The sequence below is a fragment of the Macaca mulatta genome, chromosome 2 (genome assembly GCF_049350105.2).
Source record: "Macaca mulatta isolate MMU2019108-1 chromosome 2, T2T-MMU8v2.0, whole genome shotgun sequence".
Lineage (NCBI taxonomy): Eukaryota > Metazoa > Chordata > Mammalia > Primates > Cercopithecidae > Macaca > Macaca mulatta.
The window spans coordinates 120,915,115-120,934,383 of NC_133407.1; the positions used below are offsets into that span (position 1 = coordinate 120,915,115).

At 35.6% G+C, this 19,269-nt stretch overlaps 1 protein-coding gene across 1 annotated transcript in view; it reads right to left on the minus strand.

The window, feature by feature from the left end:
- The window catches only part of DNAH12 (dynein axonemal heavy chain 12), a 251,232-nt gene that overhangs the window by 62,908 nt on the left and 169,055 nt on the right, over positions 1-19,269 (minus strand). The window contains exons 52-59 of the mRNA XM_015130629.3: positions 17,931-18,062; positions 15,373-15,462; positions 14,273-14,413; positions 11,848-12,089; positions 10,671-10,818; positions 10,225-10,370; positions 2,976-3,190; positions 1,670-1,862 (exon numbers count right to left, since the gene is read on the minus strand). Coding sequence (XP_014986115.1) covers positions 1,670-1,862; positions 2,976-3,190; positions 10,225-10,370; positions 10,671-10,818; positions 11,848-12,089; positions 14,273-14,413; positions 15,373-15,462; positions 17,931-18,062 — 1,307 coding nt within the window. The remainder of the gene's footprint in view (positions 1-1,669; positions 1,863-2,975; positions 3,191-10,224; positions 10,371-10,670; positions 10,819-11,847; positions 12,090-14,272; positions 14,414-15,372; positions 15,463-17,930; positions 18,063-19,269) is intronic.

Here is a 19,269-nt window from a genome sequence, read left to right on the forward strand (position 1 = left end):
TGACGATTCCTCAAAGACCTAGAACCAGATATACCATTTGACACAGCAATCCCATTACTGGGCATATACCAAAGGAATAGAAATCATTCTATTATAAAGGTACATGCACGTGTATGTTTACTGCAGTGCTATTCACAATAGCAAAGACATGGAATCAACCTAAGTGCTCATCAACTATAGACTGGATAAAGAAAATGTGGTACATATACACCATGGAATACTATGCAGCCATAAAAAGGAACAAGATCATGTCCTTTGCAGAGACATGGATGGAGCTGGAAGCCATTATCATCAGCAAACTAACACAAAAACAGAAAACCAGACACTGCATGTTCTCACTTATAAGCGGGAGCTGAAAAAGATGAACACATAGACACAGGGTAGGGATCAACACACACTGGGGCCTGTCAGGGTGGATAGGAGGAGTGAGAGCATCAGGAAAAATAGCTAATGCATGCTGGGCTTACTACCAAGGTGATGGGTTAAGTGCAGCAAATCACCATGGCACACATTTACCTATGTAAGAAACCTGCACATCCTGCACATGTACCCTGGAACTTAAAATAAAAATAGTACATATATAGAGTATAAAGAAAACGATAAAAATTACCCATAATCTTACCACCAGAGAGAATTACTTTAACATTGAAGTGTATTCCTTCCCAATCTTTTTTTAATTCTTTTTATATATGTAGATAAACATCCATCTTTTTTTAAACAAAATATTACATATTCTGGATATAGTTTTATATGCTGCTTTTTCCCTCTTTTGCTAAGCATTTTCTTATTAATATCCTGTGTATATGTATATAAATGAATGTATTTCTATTTACAGTCACAGCATAGATTCCTAGGGGTGAAATTTCTGGCTCATTCAGATGCAAGTCAGAAGTCATGGTGTCAGAGGAATTTGAACCACAGCAACTCCATCTTGAGTAGGGGGTGGGTAAAATGAGATTAAAACCTACTGGACTGCATTCCCAAATAGTTGGGCCTTCTAAGTCACAGGATGAGATAGGATGTCAACACAAGAAACAGGTCATAAAGACCTTGCTGATAAAACAGATTACAGTAAAGAAGCTGGCTAAATCCCACCAAAACCAAGACGGCCACAAAAGTGACCTCTGCTCATCCTCACTGCTACATCCCACCAGTGCCATAACAGTTTACAAATGCTATGACAACATCAAAAAGTTACCCTCTATGGTCTAAAAAAGGGAGGCATAAATAATCCACCCCTTGTTTAGCATATAACCAAGAAATAACCATAAAAATGGACGACTAGCAGCCCTCGGGCTGCTCTATGGAGGAGCCATTCTTTTATTCCTTTACTTTCTTAATAAACTTGCTTTCACTTTACTCTGTGGACTCGCCCTGAATTCTTTCTTGCACAAGATCCAAGAACCCTTTCGTGGGGTCTGGATGGGGATCCCTTTCCTGTAACAATGGCATGTAACCTGAACCCAACTGCCCATACTAAAAGCCCAATATAACACAGTTGGCTTATAACTTACTTGTTACAGATGGCTATTTTAGAGGATTATGTGATTATTTATAGTAACAAAGTATAAAATTTGACAAAGTTTTAAAAGATTCACAAAACAAAAATATTAATGGCCTACAAATGTTCCTTTTTAAACCGTCTAGAAGCATCTAAGAAAATACATACCTCTCCTTTGCAACAACAATACCTAGTAATTGATCTTCAAGTCCTTCTGGAGTTATCATGAAATTGAGCAAAGACACTTTTGTAGCCAGCTCTGGCATATAGTGTGGATTTCTTAGTTTTGTGGTGATATAAAATTTGAAATCAAAGGAATACTCAATAATGACCTCACCAAGTCTGATGCAATCAATGCCACCTATAGTTCAGAAAACAAATGCATAACAAGTGAGCTAGTTACATAGCCCCTCACACTATGTACTTCTCTGGCCTTGCCTAGGTTACAAATAAATGGTCCTAAAGTAATTTAAAATAGAAAACAAGGCCAGGCTCGGTGGCTCACACCTATAATTCCAATACTTTGGGAGGCCAAGGCAGGTGGATCATTGGAGGTAAGGAGTTCAACACCAGCCTGGCCAACATGGTGAAACCCCATCTCTACTAAAAATACTAAAAAAATTACCTGGGTGTCGTGGTGGCACACACCTGTAATCCCAGCTACTTTGGAGGCTGAGGAACAAGAATCACTTGAACCCAGGAGGCAGTGAGCTGAGACTGCACCACTATACTCCATCCTGGGCAACAGAGCAAAACTCTGTCTCAAAATGATAATAACAACATATAGAAAACAGGAGAGGCAAAAGTCACAGACACAGCAACAAGTAAGCAGTTATACAGCAGGACTCTTTATGGGTTAATACAGGACATTTTCTTTGGTTGTCATAGAGCTTTGTAAATCAAGATTTCTCTTGAGCTTTCTTCCTCCATCAATTTTCAATTATGATTCTAAAATATATGTAAATGACTAAAGTTCTTAAAGGTAATAGCACTTGGCAGAGACAAATTTTTACAAACAGAAAGATATTAGGTGGACAATGTTTACCTAAACTCAACTCAGGCCCACATTCACAATCACTATTCATGGTGGCTAATTCCTATAATCCCAGCACTTTGGGAGGCTGAGGGAGGGGATCACTTGAGGCCAGGGGTTTGACACCACCACTATTCATAACAATAGACTTTTTGTGGTCAAGGGTCACAGGATAAAGGAATTTCAAGCTGGCTTCAACTTCTTTATGTTCTCTGACAGTCTAGATAACAGTGGTTAAGGCAATGAAGAGAGGGCAAGGTATATATCTGGCTAAGGTTCATTCCTGATAGCTTGTTCCAAATTTCCTTTCACTCATAACAATGAACCAGAAGTTCTGCATTATTAACATTATTATTAAATTTATGTAGTAGGCTTCTTTCATGCCTCCAAGATAATTCAATCATCTTTCAGTTCTACAGATTAATAGAAATTGCTTTATACCTTGTTTAAAAGTTTGTCTAAGTAGTAAAGGCTCCAAAGATGGATCCAGTTCTTCACCAACATTTTCTAATAGAAGTGGAGTTCCAAACTGAATACAGTTTTCCAACGTTCTCATATAGTCTGAATCTGATAGCTTAATAACACTAAGCTGATTTTCTTTTTCAGAGTTTTTGATCCACTTATTGGCTTGACCCTGGGGGTCAATCATTAAAGGCCTAGAATATAATAAGAAAAATTCTGAGAGGAAGACATAAACGTTGAGATTTCTTTAGAATTATATAAATAATAAATATCACCATCAATCTGTACAAAGTATTTCATATACATTATCAGGATTACTCTTCACAAAAGTCCTATGAGAAAAAAGTGAAAAGGAGTTTTTTTTTCTTTTTCTTATTTATTTTTCAAATGAAGAAATTCAGTCTCAGGAAGTACTCTGCTCAAGGTTCCAAGGTTCCAAAACTAGTTCAGTGTTAGAAGTAGTAGGACCTTGTGAATCTCTGAGCTCTGCTCTTCCCAATATAATATGCTGTCTTCATGGTAACTTTAATACATGACATCTGTTAACATAATATGAAAGTAATACTATAAAATATTTGATAAACATTTAAAACAAGAGATCCACTAGCATATAAGGGATTTCCTCAGATTATAAGTAGAATTACAAATTATGTCCAAGTTTAGGGTGGTATATATCTGAGATCTATTTAGGAGTTTCTTCTGAGTTAGCACAGTAAAGACTGTGTTCAAGAATATATGATTCATGGTTCAGATGTGTAATATATGATGTGCTTTTTGCTCTTCCTCATGGATGATGCTCACTGTCCTAGGTTTCTCTTGTATTCAGTACGGTACATTAAATTTTCTTTTAAAAATATAGCCCAGAGGCCGGGCACGGTGGCTCAGGCCTGTAATGCCAGTGCTTTGGGAGGCCAAGGCGGGCAGATCACCTGATGTCAGGAGTTCAAGACCAGCTTGGCCAACATGGTGAAAGCCTGTCTCTACTAAAAAAAAATAAATAAATAAATACAAAAATTACCCGGGTGCGGTGGTGGGTGCCTGTAATCCCAGCTATAGGGGAGGCTGAGGCAGGAGAATCGCTTAAACCCGGGAGATGGAGGTTGCAGTGAGCTGAGATCGCACCACTGCACTCCAGCCTGGGCAACAAAGAATGAAACTCCATTTAAAAAAATATATATACACATATATAATTTTATTTAATTATATATAAAAAATTATATATATTTAATATTTATATATATTTAAATAGATATATATACATATCACAGAAAAGGGAGTTTTTGTCCCATGTCATGTCAGCTTTCCCATTCTCTTTCTATTCCAACAGATTCTAGGGCTAGAGCTAAAATCCCCTTTCCCTATAAGCTCTTTAATTTACTCTCAAATAACTGTGTTCTTTTAGTTTCTGTCTTTCCCCAAAGACTAAACTAGACGACTGGACGTTTTCTTTCTTGGCTCTAATTGTGCTGAAATCCTACTTAAAGTACAAAAAGGTCCAGACGGTGCTTAAAATCTACTTTCCTACCACAGCAAAGAAAGCAAAGGCATTCTGCAAACAAAGTTATTTTTTCATAGACGTTACCTAGTAATTACACTAGTAGATGCTTTTGGTACCTTTCAAGGCCCTGTTTAAAGAGACATTATTTTCTTCCTTTCATGTCCTTATTATTGGAAAAATACAGTATGTGTTCATTCCCTCACAAAATGCAACAACACCTATAAATTAACATTCTAATGTTAATAAACATCCTTGGTAATGCCTAAATAAATGTTCTTGGTTACCCAATAATTAGAGATTCTTGTCTACTCTGAAAGAAATCTGACTCCTATTTAATATAACCTTATGTGAATACTGGAAAATTGGATTGTTGTGTCCATCATAGAAATAAGGCCAGGCCATGGAATTTGCATTCTAAGTATACCTTACTCTAGGTATGAAAATAATACTAGCCTACATTTGAGATCTTTGAGCAGTTTGAAGAAAGCAGCATTATCCATCTACGTTTCTGACAGAGGTGGTAATTTGGAGGAAAATAAGCTTTGCTGTTAAGTAGCCAGAGCAATGTATAAACACTAAAAAAGGAACACACTATTTTGCATTTTATTTTTTGTCTCCTACCTCCACCTAGGAGACACAGTAAGCGTTTTCATCACGGTTGAAACATGGCAAAATCAGAACTTAAGATATAGACTAGAGTGAGATATTCAAAGATAATTACAAAAAACTAACATTTCTTGAGCACTTATGTGCTAAGTGCTTTCTCACAACATTTCTATGAAGTAGGAGTTATTTTCATTCACAGATGGGGAAACCAAGGCACTGAGAGGTCAAATATGTTACCAAACTCTCAAGACAGAAAGTGAGGAAGTTTGAACCCAAATGCCCTCACTCCAGAGTCTGAACTGCTCTCAACCATTGCACAATATTATAAACAGACAAACTGCTAGAAACTATAAAGAGCAAGCACAATGATTAATTATCAACTACAGTCACAACAGCATGACTGGCTAAAAATCCTTCTTCCTCCTAGTGCTGATGGATAAAATATGACATTATTTTAAATGCACAGGTTAGTTGAGGCATGCATTTAAAAGACACATACATGCATTCACACATATCTAATACATAGGTACAGAAAAACACAGGTGCCAAAACAGATAAAACTAAAATCCAGAATAGTAAGTTTGTGAGCGAAACTGACAGCTGGACTTGGGAAGAGTGTCAGTCTGATAATCTAGAGGCTCACTGGGTCCATACGTGGGGGGAGGCTGGAACTGAGACCTTTGTATTAAGCTGAAACTCACAAAAGGCTTAAAGAAGTCACTGATAGAAAAAATTTCAACCCTATGCATAAAGAGACAAGAAGGAAATGTTTTGATTCCCATCTCATATCTGGCTAGGAAAAAGTGTCCCCTCAAAATGTGAATGTGTAGCTGTGGGTCTATATCTCATACAGGTTTAGGATATAAATTTATACCATCTACATGACTGAGGAAACTCCAAGCTGGAAAATTAACAGTTTGTGGCCAGTAATACTCCAAAGAATCCCAGAAGAAGTAAAGGCAAAACACACACTGCAGCTGAAAGTAGATTTGAAAGTTTACCCCTATTGCCACTCCAGTGGTTCCCTAACTGAAGTTTAGCCTTTTTTATTCTTGGAAAGCATTATATATATCTCAAAGATCAGAAAAATTTTAATGAAATGTCTTCTTTTAACATCTTAACATACACTCACAGTATTTGTTTCTTAGAAAATGGCTTGTTCTTTGATTTTAGGCTATTAATGGTAAATTAAAAATGTATTTGTATTTCTTAAGTGTAGCATTTCATACTAAAAATCGCTGAATTGTACAATTTAAAAGGGTAAATTTTATGGTACATGAATTATATATCAATACAGCTGTTCAAAATGATGGGAGGTGGGGGCACTATACTCACCTGTAGTTCCAGCTACATCAGGAAGCTGAGCCCAGGAGGTCAAGGCTGCAGTGGGCCATGATTGCACTACTACACTCCAGCCTAGGTGACAAACTGAGACCCCGATCTCAAAACACACATACACACACAAACACATGTGCATACACACCTGGACACATCAAACTGCTGAAAACTAAAGAGAGAAAAACTGGAAATTTTCCAGAGGAAAAAAAGGTATATTATATAAAGAGGAACTAAAGTAAGACTTAGAGTAGACTTCTCATCAGACTATGCAAGTCAGAAGCAATGTAGTGACATCGTGAAAGAAAAAACAATAAGCCCCAAAACAGAAGCAAAAAACAACTGTCAACCCAAAATTCTAAACTCAGCCAAAAAAAAAAAATTCTTTCAAAATGAAGATGAAATAAAGACTTTTTTCAAGGTTGGTTAATAGATACAGAAATACAGTTATGTAGAAGGCATAAGATCTAGCATTTGATAGTGCAGTAGGGTAACTATAGTTAACAATAGTTTATTGTATAGTTCAAAACTGCTAGAAAAGAAGAATTAGAATATTCTCAACATAAAGAAAATATAAATGTTTGAAGTGATGAATACCCCACTATCCTGACTTGATCACTGTACATGGAATAAATGTATTAAAATATCACATATATCCCTGAAATAGGTACAACTATTACATACCAATTTTTTTAAAGATTGTTTTTTTAGACCAGAAAAAGAAAAAAGCTGAATTCATTGCCAGTAGACCTGTTCACATGAAGTGTTAAAGGACATTCTTCAGGCAGAAGAAATGTGAAACCAAACAGAAACTAAGAAATTAAGAGGTCCCAAAATGGGAAAAAGATGAAGGTAAACATAAGACTTTTTTTCTTATATTTAATCACTCTAAAAGATAAATTATTGTCTAAAGTAAAAATAAAGAGAATCTATTATAGAATTTATGGCATACAAAAAAGTGAAATATGTAACAGCACAAAAGACAGACAAGAGATAGAATTATACTGTTGAAAGATACACTATATATAATAGCATAAAATTATTTGAAGATACTCAGTAATAAACTAGAAACGGATGATATTATAAACACTAGCACGAACACTAAAAATAAGGAGCATTTAACCAATAAGCCAATGTGGACATAAAATGGAATCATAAAAAAAAATTCAGCTAATCCAAATCCAAGTAGAAAAAGAAGAAAAAAAGGAACAAAGAACAAAGGAGACAAATAAAAAAGAACAAGGTGGTAGATTTAAATCTAAGTGTATCAATAATTCCATTAAATGTAAATGATCTAGATACTGGGATTAAAAGTAGAAAGAAAAACAAAGCATTTTAAAAGCAGTTCACAAGTCCTCACTAAAGTTAGAAAGACTAAAGGGACAAAGCAGTGAGGAAATAATGGATAACTCAACAAATAGTGCTGGAGTAAATGGCTATCATTATAAAAATAAATAAAATTACCTTTTGTCATGTCCAAAAATGCAAAAGAAGGAAGCAAACATTTGAGTCCTAATTGTAAAACGTAAGCTACTTTTCCAGGTCATGACTCTTCTTCTGAGAGCTACACTCTGGGTCTTCAATACTCATGGTTGTTACTCTGGCTTGGGCCCCACAGCTATAAGTTACTAAACCTAAGGTGAATGTTTGTCTCAAGCTAGACCAATCAGATGTTTTTCACAGGAATTAGAATTTGGACTCAGTGGTTATAGTTAATCTATACTACTCAACTGATTTTTTTTTTTTTTTTTTTTTTGAAACAGAGTCTTGCTCTGTCACCCAGGCTGGAGTGCAGTGGCGCAGTCTTGGCTAACTGCAACCTCTGCCTCCCAGGTTCAAGCGATTCTCCTGCCTCAGCCTCCTGAGTAGCTGGAATTACAGGTGCATGCCACCATGCCTGGCTAATTTTTTTTTTTTTTTTTTGTATTTTCAGTAGAGATAGGGTTTCTTCATATTGACCAGGCTGGTCTTGAACTCCCTACCTTGTAATCTGCCCGCCTCAGCCTCCCAAAGTGGTGGGATTACAGGCATGAGCCACCATGCCCAGGCCACAACAGCATTTTCTAAACTGCAATTTAAATAATCTGAATGGTCACAAAACACATGGAAATGGGTTCTAAAACAGAATTAACAGACTCAAGGGTCTAATATTCTGTTAAACAGAATGATCCCTGCTCTACCACAGAACACGTTTTTTATAACTAAAACATATTCTTTTTCAGATTATATTAAATTTTGCTTATTGCTTAGAAGTTTCAACTTAAGTATCTTCGCTCTCAAGTAAAGTTTTGAGTGTAAACTCAATATATGATTATATACATTCTTATTTTATTAAAACAATACTGCCAATATAAACAGGAGTTAGTTGTTTTGAAGTTTCCAGAAAGATTTGCAGAGAATATAAAACAAACAATAACTCAAACTTTCAGGATGTTACATTTTCTTATATCTTTAATTTATCTCATCTCAAAGAAGACCAAAATTTCCATTATGGTTTTAAAGGCAGTGAGTGTGATATCCTATTCCACAATTCACTCCAGCATAGTAATTAAGAGCAAGGATTTGAAAATCAGATTGCCTGGATTCAAATTCTGACTCTATCACTTATTTGCTGTCTTTACTAATTTAAAATTACTAAATCATTCTGGGCTTCAATTTCCTCATCTATAAAATGGGATAATAATAATACCTAACTCACAGGACATTGTGAAGATGTTGGGCACTTAGAATAAATAGAACCTGATAAATCTAAGAGCTCCATAGTATCTATCACAGTATATTTGAGATACAGTCCCATGAAAAGACTTTTAAAATTAGATGACACTGTCACTACATAACCATTATAGAAAACTATTTCTCAAAGGAAAGTAATTTTCCAAGTTTTTCAAAGTGATATGAATAAGAGGATAACAATAAAGACATTTGAAAAGTTTTTATAGTTATCAGACTATCAATGATAGCAAATAAAAAAGGTACCCATGAAATTGCATAAATTATCAAGTTATATCTTGAAGATGGATAGCAATACCTAATTAAAATAAGTACATTGTATAGACAGAAACTAGAAATAGCCCAGATGTCCATCAATAGAATACATCAACAGTGATACATTCATAAAATGGAACTCAGCAACAAAAAATAGGAACAGAGTACCAATGTATGCAATAACATGGATAGATCTCAGAAAAAAATATGCCAAAAGAAGCCTTACCCAATAACATATACATTATGATTCCTTTATATGAAATTCTAGAAGTAATCCATACAAAAATAATCTAGGCAAAACTAACCCATGGTGGGAAATAATCAGAACAATGATTTCTTGGGGTGGGATGAGGGTAGGGATATACGAAAGGAACATAAGGAGACTTCCCTGGTGGTAGTCATGTTTTATATCTTGATAGAGATTTGGGTTACACTAGTTTATATCTTCGTTAGAACTCACTGAATGGTATGGTTTTGTGTATTTCATGTATGTAAATTTTACCTCAAAAGAATAAAAACATAAGCAAATAGTGAACTTTAGTTGATGATATGCATGCTGAAGTATCTGGAAGGAAGTATACCTATGTCTGCCATTTACATGGAAATGCATTTTAAAAGATGGGTTGATGGAGTGATAGAGGGAAGGACAGGTACATGATAAAGCAAAAATACTAAAGTGTTAACTGCAGAATCTAGGAGGTGGTAGTTATATTGGTGCTTATGATAAAATTCTTTCAACTTTTCTATATGTTTGAAATTTTTCAAATAAAACAACGGAAAAAATAAACAGTTTATATTTCTTACCAACGCCTTGAGTTGTTAACGATCACTCCATTATCTATGGAAAACCTATCTGTTGGTAATCCAGCAATATTCCAAGCTCTAATTTGTACTGGATCACCCAGGGTTTTACTCAACAAGAACTCCTCTGAACATGGGATTTTTTTCTTCTGTAAGAAATAAACAAAAATCTGTTTTCTTTCATCTTGTTAATTGAAATATTTTTTAAATTAAAATATCAGTTTAATTGTCACTAGGTAGTATTTAATAACGCTAAGGAACGGAAAGAAAAGAAATTAAAAGTTGAACTGTGGAACTATTTTACTGATGAAACAAGAAGCAAAAAAAGAAAGACCCCATGTTTTCAGTTATTTCTTCTTTTTGTCCTTGTTATCATCCTTTCCCCCAAAATATCCCAAAACATACTTTGGATGTTCTAAAACAAGACTTAAAAAATATAAAACCATTACCTTGCACAACATGCTCCAATCTTTTGTACATGTTTCTCGAAAGCCAGAAGTGAAAGCACCAAGGTAAGCTATGACTCCTGCTGATACCAAGACATCGCCAGTTAAATTTTCATATGTTATCTGAAGGTCATCTGCAGCTTGGGCCCATCTGTGCCATCAACCAAAGGCAAAATCGATTTACAACAGAAAATGATGGGAGACAGTAATTGAAAGGGCAAGGGCTTCCAGTCCAACTGTGTAACAAAAAGCTATAAAATGTGGGACACCTGCTTATCTGTAAAATGAGGTTGGAACCCTTCTAGCTCTTATGTGCAATAACATGTATCTATGTTATGTGAATGACAATCTTCCTTTCATTATTAGAATATTAGACATTTCTTACAGGACTTGGCCCTTCACAAAAAGCAAAAAATAAACCAAAAAACAAAACAAAACAAAAACCCAAAACACCAACATTTTGCCTAATAATTTTCTCTTGGATGATTTGGTCTAGTGGATGTGCTATTTGTTTTAGTATTTATTGTTAGACTGTAAAACACAGGAACATTTGCAATTCATTGCCAAAAATTACATTTAAGCTGTATAGAAGCTGACATACTAAGAATCGTATTTTTTCCATTTAATGAAACCCATACAATAAAAAAGTGTATTCCAAAACTATCTAATCTGTACTACAAAGTCTTGTCAAACTTTATCGTGCTATTCATTCAACAAATAGAATAAATGAAATAGCTGGCTGTCCAATCCAAGTAAATACATTAGAATAAAGCTTACTGGCTTTGTTAGATCAAGCCAGTTATATCTTCGTTAACATAAAATTTAACCAATGAACCATGCATTCACTACTCCCTCCAAACATTGTATTACAAAAAATTTTAAACATACATAAAATTGGAAAGAACTGTACAACAAACAACAACATACTCACCACTTGGATTAAAAAAATTGTTACCATTTGCCTTATTTGCCTCTTTTAAAAGACTATGTGAAAGCAATTTGTAAACACCATCCTCAAGACTGATATCCTTGTTTGGAGAAGCCTGGCCAGGTGTCTTCCAGAATGTCCCATATCCTCAACCAGCCATTGTAAAATCAGTAATTACAATAAACACCCAAAGAAGGTCACATATTCAAGCCTGACATTCCTAAATCTTGTTAAAATAAATAGAAATCTGACCTTGATTTTTCTCCACCCAGTCCTCCAATTAATTGTGAGGCTCTTTCAAGTTTCTTAGCACAGAGTTCCACCTGGTCTTCTAAAGCAGCCTTTTCCTCTGTTTTCTCAAGAAATGTCATTTGTAAATTTTCCAAATGATGTTCTACTTCTGCCAGTTCTGCTCTCTTCTGATTCAAAAGCTCCATTGTCTCAGCTAAAGACTTCTGAGCTTCTGTTAAGCGAGCTTTCTTAGGAGCCACTACCTTTTTGGGAACAATATATGCAGATATGATGTGTACTATGTAAAATTGATATCTGTATAATTCCTCCCTTATAGATATTATGGATTAGAAATGCATTATAATAAATTACATAAACATTTTGCCTTAAATCTTCTGTTTTTACATACAAAGTAAAATATACCTATATATATTATAAAATAGATAAATCTGGACTAGCAAATTGTTACCTATAAAATGATAATTTACACTGGGCTAACAAAATGTCGAAATATGTAGCAAAAATGTCACAAGATGTCTCAAAATAATGAGTAGGTGTCACTCAACTGTCGTCAAATAACAGAGAAAAACATATAACATGAAATAATAAGTGTTTGTTTAAACACATGAATATGCTTTGGGTGTTTTTTTTTTTCCTTTCCAAGCTTGTGATTTTCTTCCTAGTCAGATTGAGGCTTACATCTGCCTTGCCAGGATTAGAGCTGTGATGGTGGAAATAAAAAGGAAGAAAACCTTGATGCTCAGTTTCACTACCAAAACTGAATTTTCCTCAACAAATCTTGAAAAGTCACATTTGAATGACAAAAAAGGGATTTCCTAAAGTTGTTTTGTTATGCCCATTCGCATATCAACAATGCAGTTTGGCCAACTGGATCACTGAGCGTCCTCTAAGCCCTTGGTATAAAGAATACACACCGGGGCCTATCATGTTGAGGGGGGAGGGGGGAGGGATTGCATTGGGAGTTATACCTGATGTAAAAGACGAGTTGATGGGTGCAGCACACCAACATGGCACAAGTATACATATGTAACAAACCTGCACGTTATGCACATGTACCCTACAACTTAAAGTATAATAATAATAAATAAATTAAAAAAAAAAAAAAAAAGAATGTAGAAGATGACCAGAGAGGGTCTGCGCCTATTAGAAAGTAGATAGACCTAACCCTTCTAGTAAATTGCCATGAAAGAAGCTGAAGGCAAGGACGGACGAGAGAGAGAGAGAGAGAGCAGTGTATCAGACACAAAATGCCCTGCTTTCTCTCTGCTACATTGAAATCATGAAAGAAAATGTGTTAAATAAGTAGACAGAAAGCACATGAAAGAAAATGTGTTAAATAAGTAGACAGAAAGCAGGAAGCTCCCTTTTCTGCTTCTGACTTCAGAGAAGACATTACTGCATATTTCCCTCCCATGCTTCTGTATCAACATGGGGCAGCTTGTATCAGAATAAAAACGGCAGTGTGGAAGTGTAGAGTGGGAAGGCAGGAAAAAGCCTGAATGCCTTGGCTTCTCTGCTTTGTAGAAAGGATCCACAAGATTCTACACATCTGTGGAACATGTGGAAATTAGCTGAGCTACCATGAGACTACCGTGTGAAGGGACAAGATGTTTAATGGAAAGACATCCTAGATAAAATTAATTTTATTTCTTTAACAGGTTTTTTCAGGTCTGCTCCCTTGAAACTAACAAACTCTCTACCTCTCTCTAGGTACATGTATGTATATCATTTAGGAAGACCTTCCTAATTATTACAGCTTGATCATTTATTCCGTCTTCTGAGTTTGTTTTAAACACATGCTACCACATATTTTCATCTACCTTTTTATTTATATTTCTTTCTTCCTTAGGTAGAATTCTGCAAGCTGCGAGGGCAAAGCCTTTGTTGCCCTGGTCCTTTGCTAGCCAGATTTACAAAATGCTCTTAACTATTCTCTGCTCTCCCAGAAATTTGGACCCGGTGGGTATTCCATGAAAGGTTCTGTGTCAGTGCATGGTATTGTTTCAGGGGATCTTTCCATGCTCTGCCTCTTAACTCTACTGGATCCTCTTACTTCTGATCCTTGGAATCAACTTTTTAATCTGGCACTTTCCCCTTGATGGTTTAGATTTTTCTTTGCTTCTGCCTCATCAAACCTTAATTCCCCTTTGTCCTGGGTCCTAAAGCTACAAGTAAATCTGACTAATTTTACTCATCATCCCTGCTCCTGCATCACTACCACCCACACCAGCCCCAACCAGGTTATGTTATGCACAAATATTCTCTTCGTCTACTAGGTATGCAATCAATATATGATAATATGCTACAGCAGGACAAATTCTCTCTGTGGTCACTTTGAGAAACTTCTTAACCAGTAAATATAAGTACAGATTTTAATTCCTGGGAATATCTTAGTAGAATACAGACGTGCTAATCTTCAAAATACCTTGGCAACTCTGTCGTACACTTCCATGGCCATAATCCACTTACACAGACCCTCAGCTGCAGAAGAAGCTTTAGCAACCTTAGGGGGATCAAATTCAGGGTTCGTTAAGTATTCACTACGAATCTTCTGCATAACAGTCACCTATATAACAAAGATTTAAATTTTAAAATTTCAATATAGATCGCACAATCATCAGATGAAAAAATCATATACAATAAAAACATTTGTATAAAAAAGTAATGTTGGCTTTAAAAGCCAAAATAAGTATTTTGAGATAATTTAAAAATAAGCATAATTGTAGCAGAAATACATCACATTTGTGAGCAAAATATGCAAATGTATTACAGATATGAAGGCAAAATGTTTCTTCCAAAAATATTAAAAGACTTACAAGTTTAGGCCGGGCACAGTGGCTCACACTTGTAATCCCAGCACTTCGGGAGGCCAAGGCTGGCAGATCACTTGAGACCAGGAGTTTGAGGCCAGCCTGGCCAACATGGTGAAACCCCATCTCTACTAATAGTATAAAAATTAGCTGGGTGTGGTGGAGGGTGGCGGGTGCCTGTAATCCCAGCTACTCAAGAGGCTGAAGCAGGAGAATTGCTTGAACCTGGGAGGTGGAGGTTGCAGTGAGCCGAGATCATGCCACCGCACTCCAGCCTGGGCTACAGAGCAAGACTCCATCTCAAAAAAAAAAAAAAAAAAAAAGACATACATTGAGAGGACAAACGGAAACAATGGAAAAGAACAATTAAACATTAAGAATAAGAATTTGGATAGAAAATAATGTGCTATACTTTTTAAATCTTACATAAATTTGTGTATCAGATTTCTTAATTTGTTATAAGAAGACAGACAACTCTTTCAAGTCAATTATACACTAAAAGAGTAACTTATTTAAATAACTTTTTAATTATCTGAGACAGGAATGGTTTTAAACATTATGAAAATTCATAGTATCATTAATAAATGTAATATCTCTATTATGTTAATCCTAAAATGGACTATTTCTATATGTGTTGTAAACTATTGCATAATATTAAAGTTTTTAAACATCTTAACCAAGTCACATTTATAGAAAGAAACCCAATGCAACTCACTGGAATGTTGTCCTTGTCATATTCTTTCAAATCTCTTAAGAAATTCATATCTCCCAGAAGTTTTTTGCTAGGTCCCCAGTAATCTAATATCTACAAATAAAATTTATGGAAATTTGTTAAATTTGCAACTAAAAATGCTAGATGTAAAATTTTTCTTCTTGAAGTTTAAGAGGTATTATCAAGAGAAACTAATCGTATACTTTTTGTTTGTTTTGAGATGGAGTCTCACTCTGTCGCCCAGGCTGGAATGCAGTGGTGCAATCTTGTCTCACTGCCTCCCAGGTTGAAGTGATTCTCCCACTTCAGCCTAGCTGGGACTACAGGCATCTTCCACCACACCTGGCTAATTATTGTATTTTTAGTAGAGACGGGGTTTCACCATGTTGGCTAGGCTGGTCTCCAATTCCTGACCTCAAGTGATCCACCTGCCTCAGCCTCCCAAAGTGCTGGGATTATAGGCGTGAGCCACGACGCCCAGCTATCAACTTACATCTCCTTGGAAATTAAGACTTTCCTCAAGTACATGTTAAACATAAAATATTTTTAAATATGGAAATGCATTTATAGGCTGAATTTGTTTTAAAAAGTAAACACTGAAAAGGAAATAATGTGATTATTTCTTTTGAAAACTTCAGCAACTTGAGTAAACGCTATCACAATTTCATATAAGAAAATAAATTTTTATTACTTCAAAATTTACTTTCCTGTATTCTTTGACTCTTTTAAATAAGAAAAGTACCAAACTTTTTCTTAAAGACAAACTCCTCACTTACCTAGACTCTCCAAGTGAAATTAAAGGAGAAAGCAGAAAGCCAAAGAGTGAGTACACGTTGCTCTGCCAACCATAGGGTAAAAGCACATGCTACTTATACTGGCAAAAGAGCTGAAATAACCAGCTGAAAGTTCTTTTTCCTGCTTCTGGAAGCCTGATAGGGAGGTGTGTGTGTGTGTGTGTGTCTGTGTGTGTGTAAATGAGAAAAACTTAATAAGAGCCTATTTATTTTCTCAATGAAGGACAGAATGGCCAAAAAAAAAAAAAATCTAATTCTTTAATTCAGGAATTTAAACCCACGTATTAAAAAAACCTGAAGAGAAAATTAGCCTGTACATTCAGTTTAGAATGGATATTATGCCTTCCTTTTTAAGGGATGTATCCTTGAATAATAATTGTAATAATAACAGCTAACATTTATTGTGCACTTACTGTTTGTGAGGCTTTACACCTAAAAACTTTATATGTACTAACTAATCTAATTCTCTCATTAGCTTTATGAGGTAGATACTATGAGTACCCTCTTTTTTTATTTTTATTTTTTTATTTTTATTTTTTATTTTTATTTATTTTATTATTATTATAATACTTTAAGTTCTAGGGTACATGTGCATAACGTGCAGGTTTGTTACATATGTATACTTGTGCCATGTTGGTTGCTGCACCCATCAACTCGTCAGCACCCATCAACTCGTCATTTACATCAGGTATAACTCCCAATGCCATCCCTCCCCCCTCCCCCCTCCCCATGATAGGCCCTGGTGTGTGATGTTCCCCTTCCCAAGTTCAAGTGATCTCATTGTTTAGTTCCCACCTATGAGTGAGAACATGCGGTGTTTGGTTTTCTGTTCTTGTGATAGTTTGCTAAGAATGATGGTTTCCAGCTGCATCCATGTCCCTACAAAGGACACAAACTCATCCTTTTTTATGGCTGCATAGTATTCCATGGTGTATATGTGCCACATTTTCTTAATCCAGTCTGTCACTGATGGACATTTGGGTTGATTCCAAGTCTTTGCTATTGTGAATAGTGCCGCAATAAACATATGTGTGCATGTGTCTTTATAGCAGCACGATTTATAATCCTTTGGGTATATACCCAGTAATGGGATGGCTGGGTCATATGGTACATCTCTTTTTAATGGAATCCCACACGTTAAATACCTTAACCAAGGTCACGCTGCTAGTGGGGCTGGGATTTCTGAATACAGACATTCTAGCTCCAGAGCACATGCTTTTAACAACTTCACTATACTGCTTAACTCAGCAGATTTGTTGGAATACCTAGAAAGAATCTTAGCTGGAAAAGTACAAGTACCTCAGTGTTCATTTAGTTCCAAGCCCATGGTAGTGGAGAATTCTGCATAGACAGAAAAGGAGATGGAAGCAACTAGAACCATTTTTTTTTTTGAGCTGGAGTCCCACTCTGTCACCAAGGCTGGAGTGCAGTGGCACGATCTTGGCTCATTGCAACCTCTGCCTCCTGGGTTCAAGCAATTCTCCTGCCTCAGCCTCCTGAGTAGCTGGGATGACAGGTGCCTGCCACTGCATCCGGTTAATTTTTGTATTTTAGTAGAGACGGGGTTTTACCACGTTAGCCAGATTCATCTGGAAACACATTTTTTTGACACTACATTGTCTTAGCTTTACCCTAGAATATATACAGACAATATCTGGAAAACAATGTTTCTTCCCTAATTTGGGTACTGTTGATATTTGATAATAGTTGCTGCTGACAAGTTCTATACATTCATGAATATGATTCAAATCTGTGTCAAGTTATTACCTTGCCTCCAGTCCCTGAAGGATCTGAAATTTTTTCTGGTTTTATATCTTTCATGACACAAACAGCAGCCATAACTAGTTTAACACCAGATGGAGGATTCTTCATTGATTTCACAATCGTAATGTCAGCTGGCTAAAAGAAAAAAACAAAAACAAACAGGACATCTTCAGAATAGTTTACTTTTAAATAATGAAAAAATTTTAAAGTAATGTTGGAGAATAATGAAAGCACTCCTTTTTATTTGAAATCAAAGTTTTGTTGTTTTTATTTTTTATTTATTTATTTTTTTACTTTATGTGGTTATGAAACAATTAGCAAAAGAGAATTCAGCACAGATTAAGACTAATGGTTCTCAAATGTTGGGAGGGGTCAGTCATAGATACTTATGAGAATATAATGGCAGCTATAAATCCACCAGAAAATATAGTTTTTCGCATATACAATCACATACCACACCCATTTGTAGAACCTAGGTTAAGAATCCTAATTTAGATGAAGATTTAATTCTGTATTTGCTTATATATATTAGTTGTATTGAAGATGAAAGAAGAGGTAGGTCCCAATTCCAAACCTATTTTCTAAAAAGGTATACATTTTTATAATAGATAGTATAGATTCATTTACCCACACCAATATATTTCTGACATTTCTTGCAAGATGCAAATGCTGGAAAGCTAACAACTATATATCTTAGTTTTTCATGCAACTAGAGTTCTGGGTGAGAATTCGATTCCAGATCACTTGAGTGGTACTAGAATTCAGACAATAAATGGGGAGACTGGCAGGGTGCAAGACATCCATTGTGACAATGTAGATTATAGTGGAGGTCATGTGGCACTGTAGGAAGGCTCTGCAGGCTTCCTACTCAGAGGGACAGCTGCTCTGGTAGACCATTTCTGCGGTATGTCTTTGTGAGTCATTCCTGGAGGCTCAGCCTCTTCCAACAATTCTGTAATCCATTTATAAAATTCCCTAAAGAATCTTTGTCTGCTTATACTAAATAGAGTTAACTCTCTTCTCTGTAACTGAACTCTAACTCAGGTAATACAGCATTTGATATCAGGAAGGGTATAAGCAACAGACTCTCAATGAAAGGGGACCCTAGTATTAATGACCTAAATTGAAGGCATCAAGAATCCTATATCAGAGGATGGAGTGCTGAAAGTTCATGGAACATAGAGAGAAGTTACTTACTTGAGAGTTACATGAGAGAAGTTGCTCATGGTCACCTAGAATGGAGTGCCTCTTAAAACAAGGCTTTGTCAAAATAAGTAGCTGCTGTAATAAATCTCTAAGGAGAGAATGCAGAAAGATCACAGGGTAATAAGTGACTCTTAAA